The sequence below is a fragment of the Passer domesticus genome, chromosome 19 (genome assembly GCF_036417665.1).
Source record: "Passer domesticus isolate bPasDom1 chromosome 19, bPasDom1.hap1, whole genome shotgun sequence".
Classification (NCBI taxonomy): Eukaryota; Metazoa; Chordata; class Aves; order Passeriformes; family Passeridae; genus Passer; species Passer domesticus.
Genome location: NC_087492.1, coordinates 2,886,479 through 2,905,660, shown reverse-complemented (window position 1 = coordinate 2,905,660; position 19,182 = coordinate 2,886,479). Strand labels below are relative to the sequence as shown.

The following is a 19,182-nucleotide window of genomic DNA, read 5'->3' as shown; positions in this document are numbered from 1 at the left end:
TCTCTGCCTGCTTTTCTGAGGGTGTTGGATCACCTCCTCTAGATTTAAGCAGAAGCTGAATGGACACATCAAAATGAGCAGGCTGGGAATCACCTTCAGGTCATTTTTCAGGACATATTGAATATCCTGAAGCTTCATGGAGCGGTTCCTGGGTTTGGGTTCCAGCCCTGACTTGACAACATCATAGTAGAGCAGGGGCAGCCTGACATCTGCTCCCAGCTGCTCCCCTGAAAGGACGAGCTGCTTCACAGCTGAGTCTTCCACACCTTTCCAGGGAGGGCTCTCTGCAAGACACAAGTGCAGATTTTATGTCACCAGCTGCACTTTAATGTTAATTTTTTAAAAATTACATAATTCCCTGATGTAATTTTTAAAAAGTGATACAATAAAATGTAATAAAATTTTAAAAATCACATTATTCCCTGTCCAATCCCTATTTTACAATTAAAAACAAGCACTGGCATCTCCTCCCTGCCTTATTCCAGCAGTGGATGCTTTCAAGGGAGCTGACAGAAATATCTGGAGGAGAATGACACTGCAAACAACCCTGCTCTGGATTCTTCACTGGGATTAATTTTTAGGGTAATTGTTTATCCCATTTCACTGTCAGAATAGTCAAAGTGAACGCAGAACAGGCATTATCTGTAATAACAGCTACAATAATAGAGTAACATTAACTTATCTCTAAGTTATCACAGAGATCAAAAACATAAAAGCTGCACAAGCTTGTTTTGAACACTGAAAAGACTTAATTGAATGTTTTGCTGTGCTGGTAGGAAGAAGAAAAATAAACAGCAGAAAAGCACTTTATGTCTCCAATATCCCCCCTTAACTTCATCCCTTAGCCACACAATTTTAATTTTTCTGCTCACATTTTACAGGAGTTCCCTGTTATTGTCATTAATATTTGGGCTTTTTGCCTGGTTTATTTTTCCAGTTGAAGCATGCCAGCCCAAAGCTGGGCACTGACCTGTCAGGGCCTCCTGCAGCACTGCACAGAAGCTGTAAACATCTGACCTGACCGTGCCAGGCTTGCCCAGGATGATTTCAGGGGAGCTCCAGCGGAACAGCTGGGCTGGCACAGGGATTCGGGTCAGGTCACTGTGCTCCCCACTGTCCTTGCTGCAAAAGGGGGAAAAAATGTGAATTAAGACACAGAGCACACTCAGCTGCAAGGTTTGTATTTAGGAATTAAACACCTGAGCGTGCTACAGCTTTTAGTTTAATATATAAAAGTTTCAGGGCATTTCTGCAAATAGAAATGTGCAGTAAATGTCTTCTGGCAACTGGGGAAAGCAACACCTGCTTTAAGGACTTTACAATTTAAAAAACCCTAAACTAATAACAATTTAAACATAAAATATAAATAAAATATTATAATAATGATAATGATGAGAATGATGATGTTGAGAAGAAGAAAGAAGACAGAAGGAGAAGGAGAAGAAGAAGGAGAAGAGTACTAAACCCTAAAAAAAGCAGAACTTTTCCCCACAGGAGCTTTCCAAACAACCCTTTAGCTCTGACCATGAATAAAACACAGAAAGCCTGTAAAATTTTTTTATTTTTCAATGTGTCTAGGGGATAATTTCTAGGGACCCAAGTCCTTCCCATCTTCCCTCCTAGACCCCTATGGTAAAAATCCCCAAAATTCCAGCTTTCACCCATGCTACTTAAACTTTTGTGACTTGTAATTCTTCATATGAATGGGTTAAGATGGAAATCCCAAGTGTCTCTGGCTCCCTGCCAGGGTCTCTGAGCCACCCAGGGCACCCAGAGGGATGTGCTGGTGTTGAGGTGAACACCCCATGTGTGGAGACACGAGGCTTGACTCCATTTTTTCAGAAGGCTGATATATTATATATTATATTAAAATACTACATCAAAACTATACTAAAAAAAAAAAAAACAGAGAGAAAAGAATGATCAGAAGGTTACAAAGAACAAGAATAGAACAAAATAGAATAGAATAGAATAGAATAGAATAGAATAGAATAGAATAGAATAGAATAGAATAGAATAGAATAGAATAGAACAGAATGCATAACAAAATCCTGTGACTGCTCACAGCCTGGTCACTAATTGAAAACAATCCACATGGACCAGTGAAAGATGCACCTGCTGCATCCCACAGCAGCAAATAGTTATTATTTACATTTCTTTCCTGAGAAAAGAAATTTCCCTTTTTTTTTTCCCTCAGGGGGGGAAAAATCCTAGCAGAGGATTTTTGATAAAGCATCACGACGACACCCTGCCTTCCAAGCCCTTTCCTAAAGACCACCCAGTGTCAGATTTTTGGGAAACACCCCACTCCAGAGCAGCTCTCACCTCTCTATCATGTACTCCAGGTTGCAGAGCTTGCCCTCCCCCGAGGCCACCACCTGGACGGCGAGCGAGGACAGGGAGCGGTGCAGGAAGCCGCGGCCGTGCAGGAAGCGCAGCGCGTCCAGCACCTGCAGCAGGATGTGCAGCAGGGTCGCCGTCTGCAGCACCGGGAACTCCGCGCGCTGCCAAAACAACCCCGAAAGCGCCACATCTGAACGGCAGGTAAATTACATCGAGCTGGGAGAAAGGGGGGTTGGTTCTCATGGGTGGGATGGGGCGGAGAAGGCAGAGAGTGAAATGTGTTGGAGGAAAAAGAGGATGTGGGAACTCAGTACATCACTCCGGATGTCCAGAGCTACCGAGACAACCCTTGGGGGGCTCGGAGGCCCTGGAATGTTGCTGAAAGTGCCTGGTGGCTTGACTTTGATCCTTCTAAAGAAATGACACCTGAAGGTGAGGAGATGAGAGAATTTCAGGCCTGAATGGTGAGGGGATGTTATTCACTTGTTAGAACTTAAGTTAGAATGCACTGTACAGGGGGGTTTTATGTATTGTACAGGGGGGTCTGGAATTCTGTGCATGGATCAGGAGTCCCAGGATGGAGGGATTTGGGCGTGCCCTGTCCTTCTTCTTTCTTCTCCTTGGCATCCATGTTCAGGATGATGTTGGCATGTGTGGATTGGTTCATAGAAAGAGTACACTTGCCAACAAGGGCAGAAAGTATTGGGAAGTAAAGGTAAATATCGAATACGTAATTTTCATTATAAAAGAGACAACCGCCTCGTGGGCGGGAGAGAGAGTGCCCTTGGCTGTCTTGCTGATCAGACCTCGGCTGGACAGACAGAAAATCTTTGTAGATAAGAAATAATAAACTCGACTGAAGACCTAAAAGCAAGAGTCCAGACTCCTTCTTCCAGAGCGTGGCCTACCCAGAACCACTTTTTCCCATGCTGGGGCAGAGACAAGTGACAGCCAACCCCGGCAGAGGAGATTTGGGGTTTGTTCTTGATGGCAAACCGAGTAACAGTGCATTAAAAAGAAGAGAAAAATATCAAATGGCAACAATAAAACACAGATTTTAAAATTTTTATGTTGATTAAATTTTTTAAAATGTTATTACATTTTTAAATTTTAATTATTAAATTTACATTTACACATTTATCATATTAATTAATATTTTTAAACTATTAATTTTTAAATTATTAAATTTAAAATTTTATAAATTAGTTAATTTTAAATTTTAATTTGATTTAATTTAATTTAATTACTTTATTTTAAATTTAATTGTAAAAAATAATTATTTAAAAAATTAGTTAATTTTTAATTTTAATTTGATTTCATTTAATTTAATTAGTTTATTTTAAATTTAATTGTAAAAAATAATTATTAAAAAAATTAGTTAATTTTTAATTTTAATTTGATTTAATTTAATTTAATTACTTTATTTTAAATTTAATTGTAAAAAATAATTATTAAAAAAATTAGTTAATTTTTAATTTTATTTTGATTTCATTTAATTTAATTAGTTTATTTTAAATTTAATTGTAAAAAATAATTATTTTAAAAATTTAGTTAATTTTATATTTTAATTCTATTTCACTTAATTTAATTAGTTTATTTTAAATTTAATTGTAAAAATTGATTATTTTTTAAAATTCATTAAATTTTTTATTGATTACATTTAATTTTTAGAAAATTAAATTTTGAAATTGATTCATTTTTTAAAATATGGATTAAAATTACTTTTTAAAAATTAATATTAAATTAAATTAAATGTAGCTTAATTTAATTTAATTTAAATTAATTTAAATTTAATTTAATTTAAAATTGATACCAAAAGTAATTAATTTTTAAATTTTTATTTTAAAAATAAGAAAAATAACCAGAAATTCAGATACACACTGAGGATTTTGCCTTCTCAAAGACAGATGTTATTCACTAAATTTCTGATTAATTGTTATTAAAAACTCAAGCACTGCAGTTACCCTTTCATGGAGGATGCTGTAGAGAGAGCCAAAGTGAACCCTCTCATAGACCAGACGAGTTTTCTCCAGGTCACAGGACAGACAGACAGACATCAGCTGCAGCAAGTGAGGGTGGCGGAGCTTGCTGCACAGGGAGAGGAAAAATCACATTTCCAAGGCAAATCTGAGATGAGAAGAAGCATAAATTCCTGCCCTGCTTTTACAAATATAATGTGAATGTTGGAATATGTTTCAGTGTCAATGTATTTTTTAACTGAAATATTTAATTTCAGAAGATCAGGAGTGGGGGAAAAAATTGTATTTCTGATCTGGGGAAGAAGTGCAACCCCAGGTTAAGATTGCTGAGAGGTAAATCCCATTATTCCCAGGTAAATCCCATTCTTCCTTAGGCAATTCCCATTCCCCCCAGGTAAATCCCATTCCCCCCAGGTAAATCCCATTCCTCCCAGGTAAATTCCATTCCTCCCAAGTAAATCCCATTCTTTCCTAGGTAGATCCCATTCCTGCCAGGTAAAATCCCATTTTAAGATCCCATTTTTCCTCAGTAAATCCCATTCCCCCCAGGTAAATCCCATTTTTCCTAGGTAAATCCCATTCCTCCCACTCCTCCCAGGTACATCCCATTCCCCCAAGGTAAATCCCATTCTTCCTTAGGTAATTCCCATTCCCCCAAGGTAAATCCCATCCCTCCCAGGTAAATCCCATTCCTCCTTAGGTAAATCTCATTTCCCCCAGGTAAATCCCATTCTTCCCAAGGTAAATCCCATTTCCCCGAGCTAAATCCCATTCCCCCCAGGCAAATCCCATCCCTCCCAGGTAAATCCCATTCCCCCCAGGTAAATCCCATTCCTCCTTAGGTAAATCTCATTTCCCCCAGGCAAACCCCATTCCCCCCAGGTAAATCCCATTCCCCCCAGGTAAATCCCATTCCCCCCAGGTAAATCCCATTTTTCCCAGGTAAATCCCATTCCCCCCAGGAAAATCCCATTCCCCCCAGGAAAATCCCATTCCCCCCAGGTAAATCCCATTCTTCCCAAGGTAAACCCCATTCCCCCGAGCTAAACCCCATTCCCCCCAGGTAAATCCCATTCCTCCTTAGGTAAATCTCATTTCCCCCAGGTAAACCCCATTCTCCCCAGGTAAATCCCATTCCTCCTTAGGTAAATCTCATTCCCCCCAGGCAAACCCCATTCCCCCCAGGTAAATCCCATCCCTCCCAGGTAAATCCCATTCCCCCCAGGAAAATCCCGTCCCTCCCAGGTAAATCCCATCCCTCCCAGGTAAATCCCATTCCCCCCAGGAAAATCCCATCCCTCCCAGGTAAATCCCATCCCTCCCAGGTAAATCCCATTCCCCCCAGGCAAACCCCACTCCCCCAGCCCTGCAGGGTCCTGCCAGCTCCTGCCCCACCTGCTGTGCTCCTGCTCTGCCAGCAGCAGATCAGCCAGGCGCAGTTTCCAGCTCCTCTGCTGGGGCTGGAGGCTCAGCTCCTTCACTGTCACCCTGCTGCCTCCCCACATCAGGCTGCAAACAACAGCAGGAATTTGGACCAGATGTTCCCAGCAGTGTTTTCCCTTTTTTTTTTTTTTTTTTTCCCCAGTTATGTGGCTATTTACCAATTTTCACCAAGAAAATTCTTACCAAGAATTTTCTGTGGTGCTCTGGCGCTGCCTCCCGCTGTCAGGAATTTAAATTTTCCTCTTTTAAACTGACAATAAACTCGTCCTGCTGAAGGCTGATGGGGCAGGAAAGGTTCACTGCCCAAAATCCCACCCCTTCCACAAGGAATTCCCTTCTCCAGAGGCCATCAGTGACACAAATCAGAATTTTGGGGAGATTAAATCACCAATCAGTCAATTCTCTGGCGGCCTCTGAGACACAACCACTTGCTTCACACACAGTAATTAGAAAATACCATATTATTGTAATTATTACCAACAATTACAAGATTTTAAATGGATGCTGAGCCTGCCCTTGCAACTCTCATTTCACCACAGGCTGCACACCTGGATCTCCAGAGGAAATCCTGGACAAAGATTTACAAGGATTAAATGCTGAACAACACAATCTCTGCCACCCTAATAAATGTATTTCCCACCACAAAAAAAGATCAATACTGAAACAGTGCCATCAGTAATCAGCCAAAATTGGGTTAATATTGCTTGTGGGTTGTTCTTGGCCTCTCAGCCATCACTCTGACTCAGATATTAATCAATGAACAGCAGAAAACAAGGTGCAAGCAGGAAACATGGAATAAATACAGAACAAATTACCCAAACAAAGCACTGGTGCAGCAATTTGCTGTGTGATTGCAACAGACACAAAGAGGGGCTAAAAATACCCTGAATTGCACTTACTTGGTCATGATCATGTAGGGCCCCACGTGGTAAGAAAATGCTGCTTCATCATCAGCCTGAACCAAATCTTTGTCCCCAATTATTGGCAGGGAGGCCAGGTAGCCCAGGTGGCCACTGCCTGCCAGGTGGAACTGAAACAGAAAATGCAAAAGTTCCAAAAATGCAGGTGGAAATTAAACAGGAAATGCAGCAGGTCCAAAAATCCAGGTGGAAATTAAACAGGAAATGCAAAAGTTCCCAAAATCCAGGTGGAAATTAAACAGGAAATGCAACAGTTCCCAAAATGCAGCAAGCTCATCAACACCCTGAGTGTAACCAGCTCAAACATCACCACGAAATCTGAAACATCAGGGCCAAAATCGAAATTTCCCATTGAAGCTGGGACAGGGAAAGCAGAACCAGTCCTTAGGAAGTGCCACAGGTGACACTGAGCAGGAATTTCTGCTGTTCCAAACCCAACCTGGCACCAAAGGCCTGAGTATTTGTGCTCTTCATGGGGTTTATTCTCCCACCTTTTCAGCAGAAATAAGAATGCACGAGAAGTTAAAAAGTTAAAAATAAGAATGCACTAAAAGTTGAAAAGTTAAGAATGCACTAAAAGCTAAAAAGTTGAAAATAAGAATGCACTAAAAGTCAGAAATAAGAATGCACTAAAAGTTTAAAAGTTAAAAATAAGAACGCACTAAAAGTTGAAAAGTTGAAAATAAGAATGAAGTGAAAGTTGAAAAGTTAAAAATAAGAATGCACTAAAAGTTGAAAAATTAAAAATAAGAATGCACTAAAAGTTGAAGATTAGAATGTACTGAAAGTTAAGAAGTTAAGAATCCAGTAAAAGCTAAAATGTTGAAAATAAGAATGCAGTAAAAGTTAAGAAGCTGAAAATAAGAATTGCACTAAAAGTCAAAAATAAGAATGCACTAAAAGTTTAAAAGTTAAGAATGCATTAAAAGTTAAAAAGTTAAAAATAAGAATGCACTAAAAGTTAAAAAGTTAAGAATGCACTAAAAAGTTAAAAATAAGAATGTATTAAAAGTTGAAAAGTTAAAAATAAGAATGCACTAAAAGTTGAAAATAAGAATGCACTAGAAGTTGAAGAATGTACTAAAAGTTGAAAAGTTAAAAATAAGAATGCACTAGAAGTTGAAAATAGCACAGATAATTATTGTGAGAAAGGAGATTCTGGGGAAATGTTCCAACATCATCAGGAAATCCCTCCCCACAGCACCTCACCTTCCCAAAACCAAAGCTGTAAATGTTCCTGGCCACGCTGGGTTGTCCTTTCAGAAATTTCCCCACAGGAATCTCAGCATTCCTAAACACCAAAACCAAAAGGAAAAAGAGCAATTTATTGATTCCAGGGCTTGGATACAGAGAGAGAAGGGAAAAAATCAGAATTTCTGCATTTGACGGGTCCCACACATGTAATGGGGATGCTAAAATTCCAGATTATTCTGCAGGATTTTTATGATATTTATTTATTCAAAGCAAAATAATCAATAAATATACATATACACACACAAAGTATATCCTGCACTGCTTTTTTATTTTTTCCAACATGTATCTGACACAAAAATTCCTGAAACAGTTGGGAACACCCCCAAGAAGATCTGCAGGGACCTTAAAAAGTCCAAACCCAAACTACTTCCTGCTGCCAATTCAATGCTACTAAAATCCAGTGCTTTTAATGCTGGTTTCAAGAGTTTAATTAATAAAGTTTCTCTTAATATACAGATACTTATAACTATGAAGTTTCTGTTTAGAACTGTGACAACAGAAATAAAATTAATCATAGTGGGTGCTATTGTCAGAAAGGTATAAGAACCTATATATTATTTTAAATAATAATATATATAAAAACATAGATTATATATATAAATACATTAAAATATAAATATCTAAATATTTATATTTAATATTTAAATATAAATATTTAAATATAAATATATTTATATTTATATAAATATCTAAATATACAAATTAAATATATAAAATTATAAATATAAATACGTGTAAATAAAAATAAGAATAAAGTACAAATAAAAAATTAAAATATTAATATATATATAAACTATAAATATTTTCATTTTAAAATAGCAGAAAATGGAAGTAAAATCCCTTGTTACCCTTGGACAAGGCCACCAAACCTCGAGGGGCTGCAGATCAAGGCCCTTGTGGAGCCAACCTTCCTGAGCAGGTCAGAGGGAAGATTCCAAATGGCAGCCTGCATGCACAGCGAGCACTGCTGCATAAATTCCAGCATCTGGGCAGGAGGAGGGGGGAAAACAATAAAGACAGAGCCGAAGAAGAAGAACCATTGAAAATTCATAAATCTGGATTATATTTTATATATATATATAAAATCTGGAAATATAACTGGCTACTTGCAATATATATATATATATATATATATATATATATATATATATATATATATATACATGTATATATATACACATAAATAAAATCTGGAAAAATAACTAGTTACTTGTAACATATATATATATATAAATAAAATCTGGAAAAATAACTAATTACTTGTGATATATATATAAAAAATCTGGAAAAATAACAGGTTACTTGTTTTATATATATAAAATCTGGAAAAATAACTGGTTACTTTTAATAGATAGATAGATAGATAGATAGATAGATAGATAGATAGATAGATAGATAGAAAGAAAAAATCTGGAAAAATAACTGGTTACTTGTAATATACATGTATATATATAAAATCTGGAAAAATAACTGGTTACTTGTGATATATATATATTTATACATATATACATATGTGCATATAAAAAATAACTGGTTACTTGTAATATATACATATATATATATATATATAAAAAACTGGAAAAATAACTGGTTACTTGTGATGTATATATATATATTTATACATATATATAGGTGTATATAAAAAATCTGGAAAAATATCTGGTTACTTGTAATATACATGTGTGTATATATATAAAAAATCTGGAAAAATAAAGAAAATCTGCCTTCAAACAAGCGACAACATTCGAAAGTCTATGTGGAAAAATCACAGAGAAAATTGTAATTTCAGTTCCTTTTGAAGAGAGCTGTGCTCACGGGGAAGAGGAGGATGATTACATGTTTAAATCGATATTTCAGTCAATATTCCAGGCGCACCTGAGCGCTGCTGTCCTTGCTGGCAGACAGAGCCCAGAGCTGCGGGCTCCTGCCCTGGCTGTCGTGCACGCGCAGCTCCCCGCCCCGCTCCAGCAGGCGGCTGAGCACGGCGCGGCTCCCCGAGAACGCGGCCGCGTGCACCGGCGTGCTCCCGTCCCGGCAGCGGCTGCGGGCACACAGGAGCCCCGGTAACCCACAGGGAGCCCCGGTAACCCACAGGGAGCCCCGATAACCCACAGTGAGCACCGATAACCCACAGGGAGCCCCGGTAACCCACAGTGAGCCCCCATAACCCACAGGGAGCCCTGATAACCCACAGGGAGCCCCGGTAACCCACAGGGAGCCCCGATAACCCACAGGGAGCCCCGGTAACCCACAGGGAGCCCGGATAACCCACAGGGAGCACCGATCACCCACAGTGAGCCCCCATAACCCACAGGGAGCCCCGATAACCCACAGTGAGCCCCCATAACCCACAGCGAGCCCCGATAACCCACAGGGAGCACCGATAACCCACAGGGAGCCCCCATAACCCACAGGGAGCCCCGATAACCCACAGCGAGCCCCGATAACCCACAGGGAGCCCGGCTAACCCACAGGGAGCCCCGATAACCCACAGGGAGCCCCGGTAACCCACAGCGAGCCCCCATAACCCACAGGGAGCCCCGATAACCCACAGTGAGCCCCCATAACCCACAGCGAGCCCCGATAACCCACAGTGAGCACCGATAACCCACAGGGAGCCCCCATAATCCACAGGGAGCACCGATAACCCACAGGGAGCCCCGATAACCCACAGGGAGCCCCGATAATCCACAGGGAGCCCCGATAACCCACAGAGAGCCCGGCTAACCCACAGGGAGCCCCGGTAACTAACAGGGAGCCCCGATAACCCACAGGGAGCCCCGAAAACCCACAGAGAGCCCGGCTAACCCACAGGGAGCCTCGATAACCCACAGGGAGCCCCGATAACCCACAGGGAGCCTCGATAACCCACAGGGAGCCCGGATAACCCACAGGGAGCCCGGATAACCCACAGGGAGCCCCGATAATCCACAGGGAGCCCCGATAACCCACAGGGAGCCCGGATAACCCACAGTGAGCCCCGATAACCCACAAGGAGCCCCGATAACCTACAGGGAGCCCCAATAACCCACACAGCGTGGGAAGGGCATTCGCGTGTCCCAAGTAACACAGTAAAGCATGGAAAAGGGACATTTTCATGTCCCAAGTAACAGAGTAAAGCGTGGAAAAAAGAAGATTTTCATGTCTCAAATAACAGAATAAAGCATGGAAAAGGGACATTTTCATGTCCCAAGTAACAGAATAAAGCACGAAAAAAGGAAATTTTCGCGTCTCAAATCATAGAATAAAGCATGGAAAGAAGAAGATTTTCATGTCCCAACTAACAGAATAAAGCATGGAAAAAAAGAAAATTATCATGTCCCAAATAATAGAATAAAGCACAAAAAAGAAGAAAATTTTCATGCCCCAAATAGTAGAATTAAGTATGGAAATAAAGAACATTATTTCTGTATTTACCACTGAGGAGCTTTGGTTAAAAACCAGCAAGCATTCCTGGAGTGTTTGTGTGCCCCAAATAAAATAATTTTTCATTTAAAAATTAACAAAATTATTTCTCTATTTTATTTCTCAATTTACCACTGAGGAGTTTTGGTTAAAATCCCAACGTGCATCTTAAGCACTCCTTCATTTATACCCAGTCAATATTGGGTTTCACAGTGACTAAACCGACTTGAAGATTAATTTTAATTAAAACAATAAATGTTTGGTACTTAACTGATTGGCATTCGAGCCGTATTCCAGCAGCACATCCACAATTTTACCCAGCCCCAGCAGAGCAGCAGTGAACAGACAGGTCTGGCCCATGGAATTCACAGCATCCACAAAAACTCCTGCAAGGAAACACGAGGTTCCCAAGGGTGGGGGTTGTTTGAATTAAAAATTGTTTTAATAAAAGCTGGTGGTTCATCATCACTGCTCTGAGCTGCTGCAGGTACAAAAATCCAGCAGCAGAAATGGAGGGAAAAAAAGGGCAAATTATATTTTTTGTCACTTTCTATAAGAAAAGAGCTGCATGTCCAGAAGGATTTTAATAAAGGGTGTGCAAGTAACAAAGGGTGCTTTTATGTGGTGTGTAATTATATGAACTGTGTAAATTAGACAGATATGTAAGTACATATATATATATGTATATATACACACACACACGGAAATATATATATATATATATACACATACACACAGAAATATATATTATATATATATATAAAAATTAAATATTCATCACCTGTATATGAGCAAATGATGGATAAGTAGAGATGGATGAGCACACACAACATAGGAGGACATAATTAATTACTATGTACATTATTCCTTATAAATTACTTATTAAAATAAGTTTATTATTTTTATTATTATTTTTGTCATATTAGTAAACAAGTAAATTATTTTAGAAATTACTTATTAATAAGTTTATTGCTATTATTGTTGTCATTGTTTTTGTTGTCATAATCGTATTAATAAATAAGTAAATCTGCTTTAGTAATTACTGATTAATAAATAAGTTTATGGTTTTTATTCTTCTCATTATTGTTATTATATTAATTGACAAGTAAATCATTCTTTGGTAATTGCTCAAAGCGCGGTGCTGACTGTGCCAAGGTCGCGGGTTCGATCCCCGCATGGGCCATTTCCTTAAGAGATGAACTCTGTGATGCTGCTGGTCGTTTTCCAGTCACAACCCTTTGTGATTCCCAATGTTTGGTCGCCTTGATTTCATTCAGAAAATGGAATTACATTGGAATTAACTCGTAAGCGGGGAAGTGATGAGCACGAATGGGAGAATGAGGGCTCTAACACCGGAACAAGGCAGGTGTTTGGGGGCTTGTTCTATTTTTTACCACGATAAAAAAAGGGCCACAAACCACTCAGCCCGTGTTCTCTCCCTCCCGAGCCCCACCAAGGGGGCCGGGAACGGTCATCAATGGCGAGCGGCCCCTGCACACGCAGCGCCGCTCGCCCGCTTCGCGCTCAGGAGAAAACACCTCGCTCCTCCTCGTGGCTTGTGACGCCGATCAGGGAAGATCACTCTCCTCTAGTGACCAACTACAGAAATGATCCCTGAAAGTATAGTCTTAACCAAACACCCCGCGCCGCGCCCGGCCCTGCCGCCGCCGCCCGCGCTCAGCGCACGCCGAGCCCCCGGGCCCCGGCCGGGAGGAGCCGCCCGGGCCCCGCCGAGGCCCCGCCGAGCCCCCGCGCCCGCGGCAGCGCGCCCCGAGCGCCGCGGCAGCGCCCGCGCCCCGCGCAACGCCCGCGCCTGCCGCCCATGGGGCCGCGCGCGCCCTGATTTGCATATTCCAGCCGCGACGCCCAATCACAGGCGCGCCCGCCGCGAGGCTCCGCCCCCTGCCCTACCTGCCCCACAGGGGCCCGGGACGCCTCACGGGCGGCGGAATCGCCACCGGGCTCTGCTCTGTGCCTCGATCACAAGAACCCCCTGCAACGCTACACTCTATACAGCAAAGCAAACACTCGCTGCGGTTCTCGTTTCGGTTTTAGAGTCGCGGATCTCGGTGCCATCTCCCGATGCCGCCGGACGCTGGCGCGCAGAGCCGGCACCGCGCCCAGGGGGCCCCGCAGGCCGGGGGAACGGGGCCTGTGCCGGCCCCGCTGTGACCCGCGGGACCGGGCACTGACCGCCCTCGGAACCCGGCACTGCTGGGGCCGCGCCGCCAATCCTGCGCCCACTGCCGGCCCCAGCACACACAGAACGGCACTGAGGGGCTGCAGTGTGTCCAGAGAAGGGAACGGATTGCGGGAAGGGTCATGGAGATAATGAGGAGCATTGAGGGAGCTGAGGGAGCTCAGGCTGCTGGATACATTCCAGGGTGCACTGGAAGGATTTATAAAATATCTGTTTGTGGCACTTGGGGTCAGGATTCAGGAGGCAGCCAATGCCGAGCTCACAGGGCTGACACTTAAAAAAAAAAAAGGCCACAAACCACTCAGCCCGTGTTCTCTGCCTCACGAGCCCTGAGGGGACGGGGAGGGGGCTCAGCCTGGAGCAAAGGAGCCTCAGGGGGGACTGTCACCCGCCCTGCCACTGCCCGCAAGGAGCATGTTGGCACCTGGGGGCTGTCTCTCCTCCATGGAATAAGTGACAGGATGAGAGGAAACGGCCACAGGTGGCACCAGGGCAGGTTGCAGTTTCACACTGGGGAAGATTTATTCACTGCAAGGGTTCTCCAGCACTGGCACAGCAGGGCAGGGCAGGGGCTGAGCCGTCATCCCTGGTGGGATTTCTATGACAGGTGATTGTGACACTTGGGGTCACAACTCAGCAGACAGCAGACTCCAAGGTCTTTTACTTGTAAATTCTGTTTTTTACCACGATAAAAAAGGGCCACAAACCACTCAGCCCGTGTTCTCTCCCTCCCGAGCCCCGCCAAGGGGGCCGGGAACGGTCATCAATGGCGAGCGGCCCCTGCACACGCAGCGCCGCTCGCCCGCTTCGCGCTCAGGAGAAAACACCTCGCTCCTCCTCGTGGCTTGTGACGCCGATCAGGGAAGATCACTCTCCTCTAGTGACCAACTACAGAAATGATCCCTGAAAGTATAGTCTTAACCAAACACCCCGCGCCGCGCCCGGCCCTGCCGCCGCCGCCCGCGCTCAGCGCACGCCGAGCCCCCGGGCCCCGGCCGGGAGGAGCCGCCCGGGCCCCGCCGAGGCCCCGCCGAGCCCCCGCGCCCGCGGCAGCGCGCCCCGAGCGCCGCGGCAGCGCCCGCGCCCCGCGCAACGCCCGCGCCTGCCGCCCATGGGGCCGCGCGCGCCCTGATTTGCATGTGCCAGCCGCGACAGCCAATCACAGGCGCGCCCGCCGCGAGGCTCCGCCCCTCGCCAGCCTGCTCCACAGGGGCCCGGGACGCCTCACGGGCGGCGGAATCGCCACCGGGCTCTGCTCTGTGCCTCGGTCACAAGAACCCCCTGCAACGCTACACTCTATACAGCAAACCAAACACTCGCTGCGGGTTTGTTTCGGTTTTAGAGTCGCGGATCTCGGTGCCATCTCCCGATGCCGCTGGACGCTGGCGCGCAGAGCCGGCACCGCGCCCAGGGGGCCCCGCAGGCCGGGGGAACGGGGCCTGTGCCGGCCCCGCTGTGACCCGCGGGACCGGGCACTGACCGCCCTCGGAACCCGGCACTGCTGGGGCCGCGCCTCCAATCCTGCGCCCACTGCCGGCCCCAGCACACACAGAACGGCACTGAGGGGCTGCAGTGTGTCCAGAGAAGGGAACGGATTGCGGGAAGGGCCATGGAGCTGGTAATGAACACCTGAGGGAGCTGGGGCGGCTCAGTCTGCTGGATCAATTCTATCGTGCACTGGAAGGACTTATAAAATATCTGTTTGTGGCACTTGGGGTCAGGATTCAGGAGGCAGCCAATACCGAGCTCACAGGGCTGACACTTAAAAAAAATAAATTTAAAAAAAAGGGGGGCCCACAAACCACTCAGCCCGTGTTCTCTGCCTCCCGAGCCCTGAGGGGACGGGGAGGGGGCTCAGCCTGGAGCAAAGGAGCCTCAGGGGGAACTGTCACCCTCCCTGCCACTGCCCGCAAGGAGCATGTTGGCACCAGGAGCCTTTTTCTCCTCCATGGAATAAGTGACAGGATGAGAGGAAACGGCCACAGGTGGCACCAGGGCAGGTTGCAGTTTCACACTGGGGAAGATTTATTCACTGCAAGGGTTCTCCAGCACTGGCACAGCTGGGCAGGGCAGGGGCTGAGCCGTCATCCCTGGAGGGATTTATACGACAGGTGATTGTGGCACTTGGGGTCACTTCTCAGGAAGCAGCAGACTCCAAGGTCTTTTACTTGCAAATTCTGTTTTTTACCACAATAAAAAAGGGCCACAAACCACTCAGCCCGTGTTCTCTCCCTCCCGAGCCCCGCCAAGGGGGCCGGGAACGGTCATCAATGGCGAGCGGCCCCTGCACACGCAGCGCCGCTCGCCCGCTTCGCGCTCAGGAGAAAACACCTCGCTCCTCCTCGTGGCTTGTGACGCCGATCAGGGAAGATCACTCTCCTCTAGTGACCAACTACAGAAATGATCCCTGAAAGTATAGTCTTAACGAAACACCCCGCGCCGCGCCCGGCCCTGCCGCCGCCGCCCGCGCTCAGCGCACGCCGAGCCCCCGGGCCCCGGCCGGGAGGAGCCGCCCGGGCCCCGCCGAGGCCCCGCCGAGCCCCCGCGCCCGCGGCAGCGCGCCCCGAGCGCCGCGGCAGCGCCCGCGCCCCGCGCAACGCCCGCGCTTGCCGCCCATGGGGCCGCGCGCGCCCTGATTTGCATATTCCAGCCGCGACGCCCAATCACAGGCGCGCCCGCCGCGAGGCTCCGCCCCCTGCCCTACCTGCCCCACAGGGGCCCGGGACGCCTCACGGGCGGCGGAATCGCCACCGGGCTCTGCTCTGTGCCTCGATCACAAGAACCCCCTGCAACGCTACACTCTATACAGCAAAGCAAACACTCGCTGCGGTTCTCGTTTCGGTTTTAGAGTCGCGGATCTCGGTGCCATCTCCCGATGCCGCCGGACGCTGGCGCGCAGAGCCGGCACCGCGCCCAGGGGGCCCCGCAGGCCGGGGGAACGGGGCCTGTGCCGGCCCCGCTGTGACCCGCGGGACCGGGCACTGACCGCCCTCGGAACCCGGCACTGCTGGGGCCGCGCCTCCAATCCTGCGCCCACTGCCGGCCCCAGCACACACAGAACGGCACTGAGGGGCTGCAGTGTGTCCAGAGAAGGGAACGGATTGCGGGAAGGGCCATGGAGCTGGTAATGAACACCTGAGGGAGCTGAGGGGGCTCAGTCTGCTGGATCAATTCTATCGTGCACTGGAAGGATTTATAAAATATGTGTTTGTGGCACTTGGGGTCAGGATTCAGGAGGCAGCCAATGCCGAGCTCGCAGGGCTGACACTTAAAAAAAAAAAAGGCCACAAACCACTCAGCCCGTGTTGTCTGCCTCCCGAGCCCTGAGGGGACGGGGAGGGGGCTCAGCCTGGAGCAAAGGAGCCTCAGGGGGGACTGTCACCCTCCCTGCCACTGCCCGCAAGGAGCATGTTGGCACCTGGGGGCTGTCTCTCCGCCACGGAACAGTGACAGGATGAGAGGAAACGGCCTCAGGTGGCACCAGGGCAGGTTGCTGTTTGATACTGGGGAAAATTTATTGACTGCGAGGGTTCTCCAGCACTGGCACAGCTGGGCAGGGCAGGGGCTGAGTCGCCAGCCCTGGAGGGATTTATATGACAGGTGATTGTGGCACTTGGGGTCACTTCTCAGGAAGCAGCAGACTCCAAGGTCTTTTACTTGCAAATTCTGTTTTTTACTACAATAAAAAAGGGCCACAAACCACTCAGCCCGTGTTCTCTCCCTCCCGAGCCCCACCAAGGGGGCCGGGAACGGTCATCAATGGCGAGCGGCCCCTGCACACGCAGCGCCGCTCGCCCGCTTCGCGCTCAGGAGAAAACACCTCGCTCCTCCTCGTGGCTTGTGACGCCGATCAGGGAAGATCACTCTCCTCTAGTGACCAACTACAGAAATGATCCCTGAAAGTATAGTCTTAACCAAATACCCCGCGCCGCGCCCGGGCCTGCCGCCGCCGCCCGCGCTCAGCGCACGCCGAGCCCCCGGGCCCCGGCCGGGAGGAGCCGCCCGGGCCCCGCCGAGGCCCCGCCGAGCCCCCGCGCCCGCGGCAGCGCGCCCCGAGCGCCGCGGCAGCGCCCGCGCCCCGCGCAACGCCCGCGCCTGCCGCCCATGGGGCCGCGCGCGCCCTGATTTGCATATTCTAGCTCCGACAGCCAATCACAGGCGCGCCCGCCGCTGAGCGCCGGCCCCGCCCAGCCCCGCCCTGGGAAGGCGCAGCTCGGCATCCGCAGAACGCGCTGAGATCCGCGATGCTAAAACCGAAACAAAACTGCACCCACCATTTGGTTTCGTGTACAAAATTCCTATGCGGCTACAAATCGGCTTGTCAAAATGCTTAAGGTCTAAACCGTACCTTAGGCATTTGGCAATCCCAACTAAAACCCCATTAAAACCCCATTTAAAGAAAACAGTCCTAAAGGTGCCTTTCAGAATAAAATATTATTTTTCTTTCCATCTAACTTATTTTAATACATTTTTTTTGATTCGAGACCTATTCCCACTTAACGGAAAAGCGCAGCTATAAATCATTTCGTTAATATATTTCACTCAGAAAATTGGATTCTACAAGGAGTATGCTCACTACTTTTTACCATAAATAAAAGAATACAGGAAAAAGTAAATCTTTTCTGCGAGTACTTGTCTAAACTTAGCTTTTACCTTTTTTCAGAAGCTTCTTCACTTTCACATAGTTCCCTTCCCTGACATACTCATGCAGGTCAGCTTCCAGGGAGTCTCCTTTGACACTTCCAAGCTTGACTGGGCATGGAAAGGGGAGAGGGATGGGATGAGCCATCTTCTTTCCTGAGCACAACTGGGAAAAGATAGGAAACATCAAGCTGCAGAGCACCTCGACGTAAAGAACTTTTTTCTGACTTCAGAACCTGCAGTAGCTTAAAGTTAGGTGTGCTTCCTGCAGGAATATCCCGAGATGGAAGGGGAAATCAGCCTCCTGCCCTCCCTAACGGCGCGGGAGCGCAGCGGGCACGGGCGAGGCGACCACCGGGAGATCCCAGAACCTGCCGGGAGCGGCGGTGTCTCCGGTGCGCCCGGGCGGGGCACACCCAGCGGCACTCCCGGGTGGGCAATGCCCATTCCAGGCACTCCCGGGAGGGCAATGCCCGTTCCAGGCACTCCCGGGAGGGCAATGCCCGTTCCAGGCACTCCCGGGAGGGCAATGCCCGTTCCAGGCACTCCCGGGAGGGCAGTGCCCGTTCCAGGCACTCCCGGGAGGGCAATGCCCGTTCCAGGCACTCCCGGGAGGGGAATGCCCGTCCCAGCCCCTCCCGGGAGGGCAATGCCCGTTCCAGGCACTCCCGGGTGGGGAATGCCCGTCCCAGGCACTCCCGGGTGGGGAATGCCCGTCCCAGGCACTCCCGGGAGGGCAGTGCCCGTTCCAGCCCCTCCCGGGAGGGCAATGCCCGTTCCAGGCACTTCCGGGAGGGCAATGCCCGTTCCAGGCACTCCCGGGAGGGCAATGCCCGTCCCAGGCACTCCCGGGTGGGCAATGCCCGTTCCAGCCCCTCCCGGACCCGCGGGCCCCGCGCACCGCTCACCCGCCGCCCGAACGGCCCCGGCACGCGGCAGCGCCAGCGCGCCTGCGCGCCGCCGCCGGCTCCCGCTTCGCGCCAGGGTGGGGCGGGGG

At 47.5% G+C, this 19,182-nt stretch overlaps 1 protein-coding gene and 4 non-coding genes across 17 annotated transcripts in view; all 5 read right to left on the bottom strand.

Moving 5' to 3' along the window:
* The window catches only part of TEX14 (testis expressed 14, intercellular bridge forming factor), a 36,578-nt gene extending 17,448 nt beyond the window's left edge, over positions 1–19,130 (bottom strand). For 2 of the 13 annotated variants that reach the window (XR_010349297.1, XM_064394523.1), the window contains exons 1-12: positions 18,198–18,543; positions 11,616–11,730; positions 9,815–9,980; positions 8,788–8,924; positions 7,895–7,976; positions 6,665–6,795; positions 5,949–5,984; positions 5,718–5,831; positions 4,308–4,431; positions 2,326–2,504; positions 971–1,122; positions 34–284 (exon numbers count right to left, since the gene is read on the bottom strand). Coding sequence is in view for 12 of the 13 variants with exons in the window: in XM_064394523.1 (XP_064250593.1) it covers positions 34–284; positions 971–1,122; positions 2,326–2,504; positions 4,308–4,431; positions 5,718–5,831; positions 5,949–5,984; positions 6,665–6,795; positions 7,895–7,976; positions 8,788–8,924; positions 9,815–9,980; positions 11,616–11,730; positions 18,198–18,372 (1,662 nt within the window). In the remaining variant the exon portion in view is untranslated. Of the gene's footprint in view, positions 1–33; positions 285–970; positions 1,123–2,325; positions 2,505–4,307; positions 4,432–5,717; positions 5,832–5,948; positions 5,985–6,664; positions 6,796–7,894; positions 7,977–8,787; positions 8,925–9,814; positions 9,981–11,615; positions 11,731–18,197; positions 18,550–19,093 lie in introns of those variants that run through there. The other 11 variants (XM_064394526.1, XM_064394527.1, XM_064394516.1 and 8 more) reach the window with 9 other exon arrangements.
* Positions 12,761–12,974, bottom strand: LOC135283962 (small nucleolar RNA U3). Its single transcript, XR_010349544.1, has one exon. It is a non-coding gene; the product is annotated as a small nucleolar RNA U3 (small nucleolar RNA).
* Positions 14,250–14,463, bottom strand: LOC135283964 (small nucleolar RNA U3). Its single transcript, XR_010349546.1, has one exon. It is a non-coding gene; the product is annotated as a small nucleolar RNA U3 (small nucleolar RNA).
* On the bottom strand, positions 15,754–15,967 carry LOC135283963 (small nucleolar RNA U3). Its single transcript, XR_010349545.1, has one exon. It is a non-coding gene; the product is annotated as a small nucleolar RNA U3 (small nucleolar RNA).
* LOC135283952 (small nucleolar RNA U3) lies at positions 17,243–17,456 on the bottom strand. Its single transcript, XR_010349534.1, has one exon. It is a non-coding gene; the product is annotated as a small nucleolar RNA U3 (small nucleolar RNA).
* Positions 19,131–19,182: the final 52 nt, after the last annotated feature.